Source organism: Haliotis rufescens, unplaced genomic scaffold, assembly GCF_023055435.1.
Source record: "Haliotis rufescens isolate VD_foot unplaced genomic scaffold, xgHalRufe1.0.p SCAF_2, whole genome shotgun sequence".
Lineage (NCBI taxonomy): Eukaryota > Metazoa > Mollusca > Gastropoda > Lepetellida > Haliotidae > Haliotis > Haliotis rufescens.
The window spans coordinates 42,639,847-42,657,253 of NW_025963890.1; the positions used below are offsets into that span (position 1 = coordinate 42,639,847).

The 17,407-nt window shown below is 42.2% G+C and overlaps 1 protein-coding gene across 2 annotated transcripts in view; it reads right to left on the reverse strand.

Annotated features, from left to right (window-relative positions):
* LOC124149403 overlaps nucleotides 1-17,407 on the reverse strand; it is a 136,519-nt gene that overhangs the window by 116,245 nt on the left and 2,867 nt on the right. The window contains exon 2 of one of the 2 annotated variants that reach the window (XM_046520954.2): nucleotides 1,246-1,468. In XM_046520954.2, coding sequence (XP_046376910.1) covers nucleotides 1,246-1,468 — 223 coding nt within the window. Of the gene's footprint in view, nucleotides 1-1,245; nucleotides 1,586-17,407 lie in introns of those variants that run through there. The other variant, XM_048400008.1, reaches the window with a different exon arrangement.

Below are 17,407 nucleotides of genomic sequence, written 5' to 3' on the forward strand. Positions count from 1 at the left end.
TTCACACATTGTACCCATGTCAGGAATTGAACCCGGGTCTTCGGCGTGATGAGCGAACGCTTTAACCACTAGGCTACCCGACCGCCCCCCTCAATCTAATGAAGCCAATCACTCTCCTACTGAGAGTTCCTTGCAGCCAGCCAAGAAGCCTACCTCTGTCATATTTTCACATCTTACACAGTCTAGTCATGTTTTTTTAATGTTTCTCTTTAGACGAGTCTACACTTTTAGATTAACGTACCGTATTCGACGTAATAAGCGCCCAGGCCCCTCTCCAAAATTAGAAATAGGGAGCTCTTATTAGGATATTATTTAGAGTTGAAAGATCGTAAATTTCGTGGTTTATGCTGACAGCCTGAAATGTTATATAAGACAGATATATTTTTCCAGGATTTAATTGCCCATAATTAAGGGTGCATATGACATACGAGTGCATATTATACACAAGTAAATAAGTCTTGTGTACAATAATCAATTGGAAGGGATGCTAACTGAGATTGTTCACTAGCCAATATATTAGCAAATATCGCCGTGGGCGCTTATTAGAGCAGGGCGCTTATTACGTCGAATACGGTATGTCATGAACTGTTTAACTTTGATTGAGAAAATATCCTTAAAAGTGAAAAACTATTTCCACTTGCATATTCATTCTCCACATGCTGTCATCGAACCCCTACAGAGTGCTAGCGATACGCTCACTTTGCACCTCACTGTCGCAGTTGTAGTAGTATGTCTATATAATTATGCAAAATAATATGTGAAGCGCACCAAAGAGCTTGCATTAGGCCCATCTGTTCTTATTTTAGAATAAGTGCATTGTTTACAAACAGGAGAAAAAGGGTGGTCACTGGAGCAAAAACGTCTCTCCCGGAATAAGATGAACAGAGCAGTGTAGCTCGGGTTTACAAACAATGCTTCAGAACGGTCGACATACTGCCTCTTTGAAACTACATTCATTGTAGATGACTAAATGGGCCTTGTACCTATTTCATCAGATATTTACATTATAACTTATATGCCCTAAACCTACTTGTACAAAATGATAAAATGGTCAACAGCTGTGTGATTTGAAAGGTCTCAGATCATAAACATCATGTTTAGGATAGTAACCTATTCTTCTCCCTGCCCCAGCCCATGGACTAAAAGTCAAGACGTTATCAATCTTCCTTGGCATTCTCTAGAACATTAAGACAGGACAACAATAATTAGGCTACGTTGCCTTATCTAAATGTATGAACTGTTAACCTTCTATCCCCCTCTCCTTCGGCCGACCATATCTGTTGACATGTCGAGAAATCCGTCTTGCTCTTGAAGACATTTGAGTTGGGCTACAGCTGTGAACTTGACGTGAAAAGGGAGCGCCTGGAGACGTGTACTCCAAGGAAACAACGGGAACGAAGGATGGAAAAGTGATTTCTGTCTCCTCTGGTGTTTTAAGAAGGGTCCCAAAGGACGAAGACTTCCTCATCTGCAATATTAAAAGCAATTACATTTTCAGATCAGTCGCTAATGACACTGGCAACGTTCTGCAAAAAAGCTAAACATCCCTGTCGATAAAAAACAAAAGGGAACCACTGAACACTGCACTTCCGGTACGAAAAGTAGCACCTAAAAAACATAGTCCAGAAGACGGTATCTGTTCCGTTTGCACATACAGCATGGCATGATAAAGTGGTTGTAGTTCCAAACAAAATAATCCACTAAAGAGGTAATGTAAACCTATAAACTCACTGATACAATTTTAAAGTAAGAATGTTAGCATACAAGATATTCATACACCATTCAAAGGTAGATAACTCTCACTGACAGAACACTTGCTAATTTTTCAGGAGGGAATGTTCAGATAATAGTTCAAAACTTCAAGATCGCTTTTTGCTGCTAATTAGGTTTTGGTTTTTTGGGTTTTTTATTTGGTTGGGGGAGGGGGGGGGGTGATTGTATTGATACATTATCATAGGTATACAGTATATTCTTAGAACGCAAAGTGTAAACTGTGATGTGCTTGTAAATCCTTTACGTGCCTAGTTTGTAATTCAAGACAAGATGTTGGTGAATTGGGATGAATTTAATAGAATTTGACGATTGTCATGAAATAGAAGTATCAGTGTCACTAACGATCGCAGTGATGCTGGCCTCCTTGGCGCCTTCGTTAATCACAGCTTATTTAGAATACTGAACAGTACGGTAAGGTATTTCCTTACACCATTGCACGGTGGATGCACACAGACAACATGTGAAATGTTCCAAGATTTATCCATAGCGACTGAAGCCTTAAACTTGGGAGTACTAGTATTTCGATTAATATGGAAATACTATACTATATATTAACTTCTTTTTAAAAATGTATGACACTCGAGCAAAACGGTGGAGTTCATCTACAGTTTTACTACTATGAAATATATACATCGGACAAGTATTTTGCCTGTGTAGATATAAATGAATTGTAGATTACAGTTTCATTTACGTGATAGCCATAACAGAAGCCATGCATGGATACCTAATGACTACACATTGATCATTCTAGCCACAATCCTAACGACAGCTTTTTTAAAGTTGTGAAACCCACAGGTCTGGTGCAGACAAACCAAAATTCATTATCAGAGCGAATCCAGGATTCGAACTCAGGAAACTATCACTGGATCCTGACAGGCCACGTATGTATGCAGTAAAAATGCTAGATGTTCTCCTTGGTACTTATATTTCTGCATGGTATTGTTCTGGGTTTTAAAGCTACAACTGTATATGTTTTGGTATCAACTGATCACTGCTGTACACTATGGGTCTAAGTCCAGTTGTCTGACGAATCAAGGATTGAGTTTTATACAAGTTTAGTTTATAGACAGATCGTAGTTTTTCATAAGCGTTGCTAGTCATAGAATATATACTGAACCGCAAAAGAAACGTCACCCCAAGTAACATTGCATGAAAAGTTGTCATTTAAATATCTGGGTAATTTTTGTCAAAGTTTCTAAAATTAAACATTACCTTGTCCGGAAATTTGATGATAAAAACACAAAGAAGATGACAATAAAACCGATCACCCAAACGCATCACGGCAACGGCCATGGTAATCCGAGTTCCGTGCAAATTGAAATGCACATGCGTTCCCCCTTTTTCTTGCCCTTTAAAAATCCACCCAGATCGGATAACATTCATTCGTTATTGAATTGCTACCACATGCCAAGATTGGCAAGAAATCAGCGACACCAAGCCCTTGGACGATTGCAAGCTGGACAAACCGCCCGGCAAGTAGCCAAATGCATTTCAAGTCCACGTAAGGGCCATATACAGGCTCCCGCAACGGTACCAGACAACCAACACTACCGATGACCGACCACGTAGTGGCAGACCAAGGGTCACCACCCGACGTCAGGATCGTCAGATTGTGCGACAGCATCTTCAAGATCGCTTTGTTACTGCTGCGGAAACATACCATGGGGACACACCAGCGATACATTAGTGTGGACACCGTGCGTCTACGATTGACGAGCAGACACATCGACTGTCACAGGCCACACCGAGGACCCATTCTGACACCACGTCATCGCCGGGACCGTCTTCAGTGGGCAACACAGCACCAGCATTGGCGCCACCAGCAGTGGAGAAGAGTCCTCTTCTCAGACGAGAGCCGTTACTGTATCTCAACAGCAGTTGCCAGAGAGAGAGTCTGGCGACGCCGGGGGGAACGTTATTCGGATGCTTGTGTTGTTGAGAGAACTCGTGGGGTGATCCGAGCATCATGTTGTGGGGTGAAATTGGTCTTACACAGAGGGTCAGCCCTATGGTCTTCCAGAAAATCTGTCCAGGGAGAGACAATGGTGTCACAGCAGTTCGGTACATTGATTAAGTCTTGAGAACACACGCCATACCTCTTTTGGCACGTCGCCGCAACCAAGAGTTTCAGCATGATGATGCGAGAGCAACAAGAGACTTCCTCCAGCAGAATGGCATCAGAACCATGCAGTGGCCTTCCCTCAGTCCCGATTTAAAGTCCCGAGATTCAAAGACGGCTGAATGACGTCCGACCAAGGCCGACAACTGCAGCTGAACTGCGTCAGGCGTTCCTCAGAGTGTGGGCTCAAGTGCCTATGGCCTTCATCAACCGCCTAATCCATTCCATGTATCGACGTTGCACGGCAGTCATCAATGCACATGGCGGACGCACGTGATACTGACTTGTGATGACATTTTCTCAGAGACTAGTGTTGTGTTTCACTGTAAGAACATTTGACACCCTAATTTCAACCTTCATGATCAGTTTCATCTTTTTAATATGTCTCAAAGTATGTTTACATGGTTTGCACAAATAAGGGTTCTCATATACCTATCCATGGTGACGTTTCTTTTGCGGTTCAGTATATATGTGTTTCGTGAAAGTGATGATCGACATATTCTACCATCTTCCCGAGGCAAGGGAGTTAACTGACTATGATAGTCCAGTTTCCTCGTTATCCAGCCGCAATATAACTCAATAATTCCAGCTTAGTTCGGCAAGGATGGAAACTGGACTTCTACAGTCGGTTAACTCCCTTGCCTCGGGAAGATGTATTCTACCAGTTCATGCATGACATCACTGGTATATGAAACCCACCACGACAATTAGACGACGCCTGCAATTACCCGTCACCAAGCCTGCCTTTATTACCGTGTTTTGTGCAGTGCATTACACGAACACTGAGACTGGGCTTGATGACGGAGCAGTGTGTGACCCAATAAACGACGAACATGAAACAGCGCACGCTAGGGAGCATTGACTATAGAGGGTGGGGGTTCGCACGGGACGTCATGTCATTGTTTAAATATTTGGCTTCAAGGGCAGGGTTATGTTAAAATACACAAACTGTTGAGATACATCGGTGGCAAAATAACATACATCAGTAGAATGGTGACGTTGTTTGACACAGTCACCCTCTCATCAACTCAAACAAACAAACACTTACCGGAGACCACAAAATAAACTTATTATATGGTCTCTGCACTCCCTCACTCACTCACACAACCACTCACCACAACGTATGACTAATTAACGTATGCCGAAACGTACTGTACGTTTTTGTAAGAGGAATGTTGTTTTTTGACTATGAAGAATGACCAACCATTAAATCAAAATTGAAAATGCCCCAATTGTTATGTTGTATCCACAATAATAATGGAAATATTTTAGGAGAATGCATATCTTTATTGAATGGCAAGTATGAATATAATCCTAACACATATGTTGAGATTGTTAATATACATTGGTTCGTGTTGCCATAACCACCACGTGGTTCAAATATGTTGTAGTGGCAAATTATATACCAGCATTACCGAATGGAAATGAAAACACCCTTGCCATTCACCAAGCATTGTTAAATGCTGTATTTGATAAACAATATATGCAACTTACCTGCATAATGACTGCTTTGATTGCACTACTCTCGCTCGCCATTTTAACAGAAGGGAAGGTTATATTGCCGATAGTGTAGCAGTGAGTACTAATCTCTGATTAACGCGTTATAATGATCTCTACCTAACCCTCACAGCTACCAGCGATCACCTGGATTACTAATCTCGAGGTGCTATCTGAAGGTAATACCTCGGCTTGTGTATCGGAATATATATGCTCCGTGCTTGATACGGGGTCAGTATCAAATACCAAACGTTATTGTTACACGTTTATAAGACCAACAGCTTGTTTTATCGTGTGGTTGTTTATATGATAATGGCTGCATGACCCAAGACTGTGGGCCTCTTTAAACTGTTATCTTTCAGCCTTACGTATTGTTATATTCATTACTCGGGTTTTGAATAATTATAACGATGCATTGTAAATATACCCTTCCAAAAAAGAAACGCAAAGCCAGATTTGTGTTAGGTAGAAAATTAAATTTATACGAGGAACCGTACAAGGTATTGAGGCAAAATGTTGTGGAGAGAACACTTGGTGATTGTAGTCATCTCAGTTATCGGTATATAAGGAAGGCCAAGCTGAAGGTCAGCTACCATCAATAACGCGTGTGTCCCCCGTTGGAATCGATAGCGCCCTGACATCTCCTGCCCATGGAAGAGACGAGTATGCGAATCACATCCTTGGGAATGGTAGCCCACTCGCCTTGCAAAACAAAAACCAACTGCTGCAACGTTTGGGGTTGTGGTTGATTCCTGCGAAGCGACTATCCAAGTCATCCCACAGGTGCTCTATCGGGTTCAAATGCGGGGATCTGGAGGGGCAGGGGAAAACATCAACGTTGTTGTTTTGTAGACAGGCTCTTGTGATCCGTGCTGTATGCGGTCGAGCGTTGTCCTGCTGGAATACACATTTGCCCTTGGCTGCAATTGGGAGGACCTGTGGTTGGAGAATTTCGTTGATGTATCGTTGAGCCGTAAGATTGTCCTGTATATGGACCAAATCTGTTCTGCCATGATGAGAGAGAGCCGCCCACATCATAACGCTACCCTCACCAAACCTGTCCACTTCATGCATGCAGTTTCCAGCGTAATGTTCTCCACGACGTCTGTAGACTTGTGCTCTTCAATGACTGAGGGGAAATCTTGATTCGTCGCTGAACCAGACAGTTGAGGCCATACCCTGTGTTGACGACACCAATGCAGTCGTTGTTGACGCTTTGTCGACTCGATAAGACGCGTCGAACAGGACGTCTTGCTCGTAGACCTGCTGCGCAGTCCGGGTAGTTGGGATGCGGTTAAGGTGGCCATGGTCGTCCTTTCACGTAGGTGGCGCAGTCGGATGTAGCGATCCTGGGCGGGGGTTGGTTACTCTTGGTCATCCCGACCTTGGCCGATCACGTGTTGACCCATTCTGTTCAAACCGATCCCATAGCCGTGTGATGGCGCTGATCGGGATTCCCCTGCCTGCAAGCGGCCTATGACGTTGTTTCTTTGCACTTCCGTTAATCTTGGCATGTTGTTGAACTGTCACTGTTCGATTGACGCAGATTCCAGGCAATCAAAAACCCTGCACTTTAATACCGTTCATAGTGCTGCTGCACGTGCAGTTCGTGCAGCCCCATGGCCCTTTTGCTCATGCACTAGGTACGTTTTTCCCAATCGTACGTGTTCCCCGACTAATGTCCTTGTTGTGATCATATTTGATCCGGGGAATTTGTCACTGACACTTTAACGCATTAAACCTCTTCATTTTGCACCTCTTGGTCCGCTAATTTTGCTTTTATGGCCAAAAATATCCGTTTTGCGTTTCTTGTTTTTGAAGAGTATATATAAACGATTTAAAAAGTATGTCTATATGGTGAAATCCCATTTATCCGGACGGTAAAGATAACATTAAAGATCCCGGTATTTTAAAAAATTAGACCCCCGGGTAAGAACTGATTTTCAGCAACCCATGCTTGTCGTAAGAGGCGACTAACGGGATCGGGAGGTCAGGCTCGCAGACTTGATACCTGTCATCGTATCCCAACTGATCGATGCTCATGATGTCAATCACTGGATTGTATGTTCCAGACTCGATTATTTGCTGACCGCCCTCATATAGCTGTAATATTGCTGAGTGCGGCGTTAAACAACAAACAAACAAATAATTAGTAAGTTGTAATGTGCTTCAGGTACTTATACAGTAAACTACGGTTACAGCGAACTCAAAGGGACCACAAATTTTAGTTCGTTATAACCGTAGTTCGTTATAAGCGTCTTCGTTATAAACGTAGTTTACTGTATGCAGTAAAATTCCGTTCATCCAGACGTTAACGTTCAAACTGAATTCCGGATTCACAAATATCTGGATTAACGAATCTTTGTGAAAGAAAAATAGCCAAATAGACTACTCCGGAAAATGAGGCTATGGGGTTTCATTGTATGCAAAGTATTGTACAATTATTGTCAACATCGTTGATATATACCCCTGTGATTTGATACCACACGCAAAGACAATTTAACGCTTACATTTTGCCAATGAACAGCTAAACACTATGGATGATTTAGCATCACATTTCCAATAGAACTATGGCTATTAATTAAGATTCCTTATCGGGTTTGTGAAGAATATGCACATGACGTTTAAGGCTGCACAAACAAGTTGGACGGCGTATGCCGTAGAAGACATTCCATTTTATAATTTTTGTTTCATGTTATGAACAAAGAGTTTATTAATTTAGACTGCATTTCGACCCATAAGAACCGTGTCATACGTGACATGTTATACCAAGTGAGTGAGTATCGTTTTACGCCGATTACAGCAATTTTCCAGCAATATCACGACGAGGTCACCAGAAATGGGCTTCACACATTGTACCCATGTGGGGAATCGAACCCGGGTCTTTGGCGTGACGAGCGAACGTTTTAACCACTAGTCTTCCCCACCGGCCATGTTAAACCAAGAACGAAAGGGGCGTGTGTTTCCATATGCTGGGATTAAACCACAGCATGACACTGGTTTGATACAAAGTATCTATACTGTATGATAGTGTAATGTTGACAGGATGTTCTTAACGTGGATTGATGCGGCACGAAATAGACAGGGTAATTGATTAATAATCAGTCTCCACAAGGAAGCCCTATGTTAGGGCCACAGTAGGACTACATGTGATGCCAGGTTGTCCAAGTGCAGCCAGTTGCAGGCTCTAGCGCTGCACAATGATGGCATGCATGTTCTGAGGTTCTGATGCTGGAGGCCTGTTGTTAATTATGGTATTTGTGTGTTGGGATATCAGTTCCATGCTGTGACTGCTTGTTAATATGTACCCGGAAGCATTGCCTCAAGTCTAGGAACACAATGTAGCATCTCTGAAACATCACGCACACACGACCTCGGAATGAGACATTGGTGATGATGTGGTAGTGTTCTGTGTTGGACATGGTGCAGGGACAAGGGCGGATTTAGCATTTTTAAAAGGGAGAGGTCCAAAATATCAATATCCTCTTAGTCCCCCCCCCCCCCCCCCGTTATTCCGTCTAGATTCACCTATGCACGGATATGACAGGGACAGGGGTTTTGTCATTCAAATCATTTTTAACTTGTTTGTACTTTTGCTGATACGTGTAGGCCTGTTTGTTTGTTTGTTTGTTTTTTGCTTTTTGTTTGTTTGTTGTTTAACGCCGCATTCAGTAATATTCCAGCTATATGGTTGCGGTCTGTAAATAATCGAGTATAGACCAGACAATCCAGTGATTGACATCATGAGAATCGATCCACGCAATTGAGATCGATGGCCTGCATCAACCACGTCAGCGAGCCTGACCACCCGATAAGCATGACCTATTCTACCCAGGATCTTCACGGGTCTGATACTGTAGGCAAGCATTTTTTTTTAAAATATGAAGACACCGCTTGTAGCAATATTCCAGCAATTGCACGGAGGGGGGCTTCAGAAATGGGCTTCACACATTGTACCCATGCGGGGCATGTACTGAGACATCAGTCCTTAACATAAGAAGGAGTTATTGAAGAAGTGATTGTATAGTCACCGAGGTACATACATATATACATGTAACAATATTACAGCAATATCACGGCGGGGGACAGCAGAAATGGGCTTCACGCATTGTGGCTGTGTTTGGAATACTAGTATAACCCGAGGCTTGTGAGTGACGCTGTTCGTTGTAAACGTGTTGCTAACCTGGAACTATTGGTTAATCGTATAGAATTATACACCGGCACGGGAATGTTGGGTTAAACCAACATCTGCAATATAATTACAGGCTTGTATGTATGACAGGCCTTGCAAATAAAACATCGTTTGTGATTTTCATGGAAATTAACTAGCATGGAAGGGCAGTGTTATAGATAATGTAAAGTGTAGACACGCATCAGAAATGGGCTTCACACATTGTACCCATGTCGGGAATCGACCCCGGGTCTTCGGCGTGACGAGCAAACGCTTTAACCACTAAGCTACCCAACCGCCCCGATCCTCAGGGGGATTGGTTGTATCTTGAAGAGAGTGTTTTGATCCTAAGGGAGATTGGTTGTATCTTGAAGAGAGTGTTTTGATCCTAATGGGGATTGGTTGTATCCTTGAAGGGAGTGTTTTGATCCTAATGGGGATTGGTTGTATCCTTGAAGGGAGTGTTTTGATCCTAATGGGGATTGGTTGTATCCTTGAAGGGAGTGTTTTGATCCTAATGGGGATTGGTTGTATCCTTGAAGGGAGTGTTTTGATCTTAAGGGGGATTGGTTGTATCTTGAAGAGAGTGTTTTGATCCTAATGGGGATTGGTTGTATCCTTGAAGGGAGTGTTTTGATCTTAAGGGGGATTGGTTGTATCCTTGAAGGGAGTGTTTTGATCTTAAGGGGGATTGGTTGTATCCTTGAAGGGAGTGTTTTGATCTTAAGGGGGATTGGTTGTATCTTGAAGAGAGTGTTTTGATCCTAAGGGAGATTGGTTGTATCTTGAAGAGAGTGTTTTGATCCTAATGGGGATTGGTTGTATCCTTGAAGGGAGTGTTTTGATCCTAATGGGGATTGGTTGTATCCTTGAAGGGAGTGTTTTGATCCTAATGGGGATTGGTTGTATCCTTGAAGGGAGTGTTTTGATCTTAAGGGGGATTGGTTGTATCTTGAAGAGAGTGTTTTGATCCTAATGGGGATTGGTTGTATCCTTGAAGGGAGTGTTTTGATCTTAAGGGGGATTGGTTGTATCCTTGAAGGGAGTGTTTTGATCTTAAGGGGGATTGGTTGTATCCTTGAAGGGAGTGTTTTGATGCCAGGTTGTCCAAGTGCAGCCAGTTGCAGGCTCTAGCGCTGCACAATGATGGCATGCATGTTCTGAGGTTCTGATGCTGGAGGCCTGTTGTTAATTATGGTATTTGTGTGTTGGGATATCAGTTCCATGCTGTGACTGCTTGTTAATATGTACCATGGAAATTAACTAGCATGGAAGGGCAGTGTTATAGATAATGTAAAGTGTAGACACGCATCAGAAATGGGCTTCACACATTGTACCCATGTCGGGAATCGACCCCGGGTCTTCGGCGTGACGAGCAAACGCTTTAACCACTAGGCTACCCAACCGCCCCGATCCTCAGGGGGATTGGTTGTATCTTGAAGAGAGTGTTTTGATCCTAAGGGAGATTGGTTGTATCTTGAAGAGAGTGTTTTGATCCTAATGGGGATTGGTTGTATCCTTGAAGGGAGTGTTTTGATCCTAATGGGGATTGGTTGTATCCTTGAAGGGAGTGTTTTGATCCTAATGGGGATTGGTTGTATCCTTGAAGGGAGTGTTTTGATCCTAATGGGGATTGGTTGTATCCTTGAAGGGAGTGTTTTGATCTTAAGGGGGATTGGTTGTATCTTGAAGAGAGTGTTTTGATCCTAATGGGGATTGGTTGTATCCTTGAAGGGAGTGTTTTGATCTTAAGGGGGATTGGTTGTATCCTTGAAGGGAGTGTTTTGATCTTAAGGGGGATTGGTTGTATCCTTGAAGGGAGTGTTTTGATCTTAAGGGGGATTGGTTGTATCTTGAAGAGAGTGTTTTGATCCTAAGGGAGATTGGTTGTATCTTGAAGAGAGTGTTTTGATCCTAATGGGGATTGGTTGTATCCTTGAAGGGAGTGTTTTGATCCTAATGGGGATTGGTTGTATCCTTGAAGGGAGTGTTTTGATCCTAATGGGGATTGGTTGTATCCTTGAAGGGAGTGTTTTGATCTTAAGGGGGATTGGTTGTATCTTGAAGAGAGTGTTTTGATCCTAATGGGGATTGGTTGTATCCTTGAAGGGAGTGTTTTGATCTTAAGGGGGATTGGTTGTATCCTTGAAGGGAGTGTTTTGATCTTAAGGGGGATTGGTTGTATCCTTGAAGGGAGTGTTTTGATCTTAAGGGGGATTGGTTGTATCTTGAAGAGAGTGTTTTGATCCTAAGGGGGATTGGTTGTATCTTGAAGAGAGTGTTTTGATCTTAAGGGGGATTGGTTGTATCTTGAAGGGAGAGTTTTGATCTTAAGGGGGATTGGTTGTATCTTGAAGGGAGAGTTTTGATCTTAAGGGGGATTGGTTGTATCTTGAAGGGAGAGTTTTGATCTTAAGGGGGATTGGTTGTATGTTGAAGAGAGTGTTTTCATCCTAAGGGGGATTGGTTGTATCTTGAAGAGAGTGTTTTGATCTTAAGGGGGAATGGTTGTATCCTGAAGGGAGTGTATTGATCCTAATCGGGAATGGTTGTATCTTGAAGAGAGTGTTTTGATCTTAAGGGGGATTGGTTGTATCTTGAAGGGAGAGTTTTGATCTTAAGGGGGATTGGTTGTATGTTGAAGAGAGTGTTTTCATCCTAAGGGGGATTGGTTGTATCTTGAAGAGAGTGTTTTGATCTTAAGGGGGAATGGTTGTATCCTGAAGGGAGTGTATTGATCCTAATCGGGAATGGTTGTATCTTGAAGAGAGTGTTTTGATCTTAAGGGGGATTGGTTGTATCTTGAAGGGAGAATTTTGATCTTAAGGGGGATTGGTTGTATGTTGAAGAGAGTGTTTTCATCCTAAGGGGGATTGGTTGTATCTTGAAGAGAGTGTTTTGATCTTAAGGGGGATTGGTTGTATCTTGAAGGGAGTGTTTTGATCTTAAGGGGGATTGGTTGTATGTTGAAGAGAGTGTTTTGATCCTAAGGGGGATTGGTTGTATCTTGAAGAGAGTGTTTTGATCTTAAGGGGGATTGGTTGTATCTTGAAGGGAGAGTTTTGATCTTAAGGGGGATTGGTTGTATCTTGAAGGGAGAGTTTTGATCTTAAGGGGGATTGGTTGTATCTTGAAGGGAGAGTTTTGATCTTAAGGGGGATTGGTTGTATGTTGAAGAGAGTGTTTTCATCCTAAGGGGGATTGGTTGTATCTTGAAGAGAGTGTTTTGATCTTAAGGGGGAATGGTTGTATCCTGAAGGGAGTGTATTGATCCTAATCGGGAATGGTTGTATCTTGAAGAGAGTGTTTTGATCTTAAGGGGGATTGGTTGTATCTTGAAGGGAGAGTTTTGATCTTAAGGGGGATTGGTTGTATCTTGAAGGGAGAGTTTTGATCTTAAGGGGGATTGGTTGTATCTTGAAGGGAGAGTTTTGATCTTAAGGGGGAATGGTTGTATCTTGAAGAGAGTGTTTTCATCCTAAGGGGGATTGGTTGTATCTTGAAGGGAGAGTTTTGATCTTAAGGGGGATTGGTTGTATGTTGAAGAGAGTGTTTTGATCCTAAGGGGGATTGGTTGTATCTTGAAGGGAGAGTTTTGATCTTAAGGGGGATTGGTTGTATGTTGAAGAGAGTGTTTTGATCTTAAGGGGGATTGGTTGTATCTTGAAGAGAGTGTTTTGATCTTAAGGGGGATTGGTTGTATCCTGAAGGGAGTGTATTGATCCTAATCGGGAATGGTTGTATCTTGAAGAGAGTGTTTTGATCTTAAGGGGGATTGGTTGTATCCTTGAAGGGAGTGTTTTGATCTTAAGGGGGATTGGTTGTATCTTGAAGAGAGTGTTTTGATCTTAAGGGGGATTGGTTGTATCTTGAAGAGAGTGTTTTGATCCTAAGGGGGATTGGTTGTATCCTGAAGTGAGTGTTTTGATCTTAAGGGGGATTGGTTGTATCTTGAAGGGAGAGTTTTGATCTTAAGGGGGATTGGTTGTATGTTGAAGAGAGTGTTTTCATCCTAAGGGGGATTGGTTGTATCTTGAAGAGAGTGTTTTGATCTTAAGGGGGAATGGTTGTATCCTGAAGGGAGTGTATTGATCCTAATCGGGAATGGTTGTATCTTGAAGAGAGTGTTTTGATCTTAAGGGGGATTGGTTGTATCTTGAAGGGAGAGTTTTGATCTTAAGGGGGATTGGTTGTATGTTGAAGAGAGTGTTTTCATCCTAAGGGGGATTGGTTGTATCTTGAAGGGAGAGTTTTGATCTTAAGGGGGATTGGTTGTATGTTGAAGAGAGTGTTTTGATCTTAAGGGGGATTGGTTGTATCTTGAAGGGAGAGTTTTGATCTTAAGGGGGAATGGTTGTATGTTGAAGAGAGTGTTTTGATCCTAAGGGGGATTGGTTGTATCTTGAAGAGAGTGTTTTGATCTTAAGGGGGATTGGTTGTATCTTGAAGGGAGTGTTTTGATCCTAAGGGAGATTGGTTGTATCTTGAAGAGAGTGTTTTGATCTTAAGGGGGATTGGTTGTATCTTGAAGAGAGTGTTTTGATCTTAAGGGGGATTGGTTGTATCTTGAAGAGAGTGTTTTGATCTTAAGGGGGATTGGTTGTATCTTGAAGAGAGTGTTTTGATCCTAAGGGGGATTGGTTGTATCCTGAAGTGAGTGTTTTGATCTTAAGGGGGATTGGTTGTATCTTGAAGGGAGAGTTTTGATCTTAAGGGGGATTGGTTGTATGTTGAAGAGAGTGTTTTCATCCTAAGGGGGATTGGTTGTATCTTGAAGAGAGTGTTTTGATCTTAAGGGGGAATGGTTGTATCCTGAAGGGAGTGTATTGATCCTAATCGGGAATGGTTGTATCTTGAAGAGAGTGTTTTGATCTTAAGGGGGATTGGTTGTATCTTGAAGGGAGAGTTTTGATCTTAAGGGGGATTGGTTGTATGTTGAAGAGAGTGTTTTCATCCTAAGGGGGATTGGTTGTATCTTGAAGGGAGAGTTTTGATCTTAAGGGGGATTGGTTGTATGTTGAAGAGAGTGTTTTCATCCTAAGGGGGATTGGTTGTATCTTGAAGAGAGTGTTTTGATCTTAAGGGGGATTGGTTGTATCCTTGAAGGGAGTGTTTTGATCTTAAGGGGGATTGGTTGTATCTTGAAGAGAGTGTTTTGATCTTAAGGGGGATTGGTTGTATCTTGAAGAGAGTGTTTTGATCCTAAGGGGGATTGGTTGTATCTTGAAGAGAGTGTTTTGATCTTAAGGGGGAATGGTTGTATCCTGAAGGGAGTGTATTGATCCTAATCGGGAATGGTTGTATCTTGAAGAGAGTGTTTTGATCTTAAGGGGGATTGGTTGTATCTTGAAGAGAGTGTTTTGATCTTAAGGGGGAATGGTTGTATCCTGAAGGGAGTGTATTGATCCTAATCGGGAATGGTTGTATCTTGAAGAGAGTGTTTTGATCTTAAGGGGGATTGGTTGTATCTTGAAGGGAGTGTTTTGATCCTAATGGGGATTGGTTATATCTTGAAGAGAGTGTTTTGATCTTAAGGGGGATTGGTTGTATCTTGAAGGGAGAGTTTTGATCTTAAGGGGGATTGGTTGTATGTTGAAGAGAGTGTTTTGATCCTAAGGGGGATTGGTTGTATCTTGAAGGGAGAGTTTTGATCTTAAGGGGGATTGGTTGTATGTTGAAGAGAGTGTTTTGATCCTAAGGGGGATTGGTTGTATCTTGAAGGGAGTGTTTTGATCCTAAGGGGGATTGGTTGTATCTTGAAGTGAGTGTTTTGAGCCTAAGGGAGGTTGGTTGTATCTTGAAGGGAGTGTTTTGATTCTAGGGGGGATTGGTTGTATCTTGAAGAGAGTGTTTTGATCCTAATCGGGAATGGTTGTATCTTGAAGGGAGTGTTTTGATCCTAATCGGGAATGGTTGTATCTTGAAGAGAGTGTTTTGATCCTAATCGGGAATGGTTGTATGTTGAAGGGAGTGTATTGATCCTAATCGGGAATGGTTGTATCTTGAAGGGAGTGTATTGATCCTAATCGGGAATGGTTGTATCTTGAAGGGAGTGTATTGATCCTAATCGGGAATGGTTGTATCTTGAAGAGAGTGTTTTGATCCTAATCGGGAATGGTTGTATGTTGAAGAGAGTGTTTTGATCCTAATCGGGAATGGTTGTATCTTGAAGGGAGTGTATTGATCCTAATCGGGAATGGTTGTATCTTGAAGGGAGTGTATTGATCCTAATCGGGAATGGTTGTATCTTGAAGGGAGTGTATTGATCCTAATCGGGAATGGTTGTATGTTGAAGAGAGTGTTTTGATCCTAATCGGGAATGGTTGTATCTTGAAGGGAGTGTATTGATCCTAATCGGGAATGGTTGTATCTTGAAGGGAGTGTATTGATCCTAATCGGGAATGGTTGTATCTTGAAGGGAGTGTTTTGATCCTTGGATTATTTCACTCAGTGTGTCAGTCATTTATTGGATCAGGTCACACCAGAGTGATATTTAAGGGGATTGGATTAATCCTGTCACACCGCTGTGATGAATGACCTGCCTCCTTGAAGGTCAGTGGTGTCGAGTCACATTATGTAGCCAGCTCATGCATGGACACGGCTCCGGTCCACACACCGCCATGATGTAGGATTTGTGTTTTGTCTGTTGTTTAACGTCGCACTCAGCAATATTCCAGCTATATAACGGCGGTCTGTAAATAATCGAGTCTGAAACGGACAATCCAGTGATTGACATCATGAGCATCGATCCACGCAATTGGGATACGATGACATGCATCAACCAAGTCAGTGAGCCTGACCACCCGATCCCGTTAGTCGCCTTTTACGGCAAGCATGGATTGCTCGGCCTGACATGTCATCCTCACTGCTGAGTGCGGCGTTACACAACAAACAAACATTAAGTCACCCCTTACAATAACACAGGTTGGTTGGGACCAATTAAGAGTGGGTCAGCGTATGTTATATCTCAAAAACTTGGGTTTACGTCAAGACAGCTGTTTGTAACCATGCTATAGGCGTCCGTTAACGTCGACTTCGAGACAACCAGATTTAATATAGAGTTGCCTGTACATGTTTAACCGAATGCGAGTCTGAAATGGGTCACTGTATATTATATATAAAGGACAATATTGAAAAAGAATCCTTCGAAAGTGAAACGAGATTTATCACCTTCTTCAGATCCTCTTAGCGCGGAGGAAAACCAAACTGCATTCTTCTTGGTCAGGGAGACTCTTGGGAAACGACACTTCAAGTAATTCACGAGACGAAATCTCGGTTGTCATATATAGATTTCATGTTGACATAGTGCGTGTCCGCTATAAGTCACGCCCCTTCACGTGAGAAGTCGGCGGTATATATCTACGGTATTACTTCTGCTTTATTAGATTCTACACAATAGCCTCTCGGAGCATACACTGGGTATATATACCAGAGAGAGCAATGCCGCTGCGTTTATTAACTGAATTCCGTGTGCATGGCATGTTTGACTTCATTTCATGAAGGTGAAACGGTTCAAACTTAACATTAGAATAACGGGCATTCAGACACCCCGTGCTCGTTTCATACACTTGAAAGTAGTGCACCGGTATTGAATTAATTCATCACTTTTAAATCAAATACAAATATTTGTACATTTTAAGTTTTAAATTAAACATGTACGGCAAATAAAAACAGGTTTTGTCGTGAAGGATTTCTATAATTTCTTTGTTGATATGAATATTAAAAAAAACTGTATGCAAATACATTACGAGGCACACAAATGAAAATATTTTTAAAAAGTGGAATTACTAGACTAATGGGAGTTGCTTACTTCTAGTTATTTATACATGATCACGAGAGAAATGCAA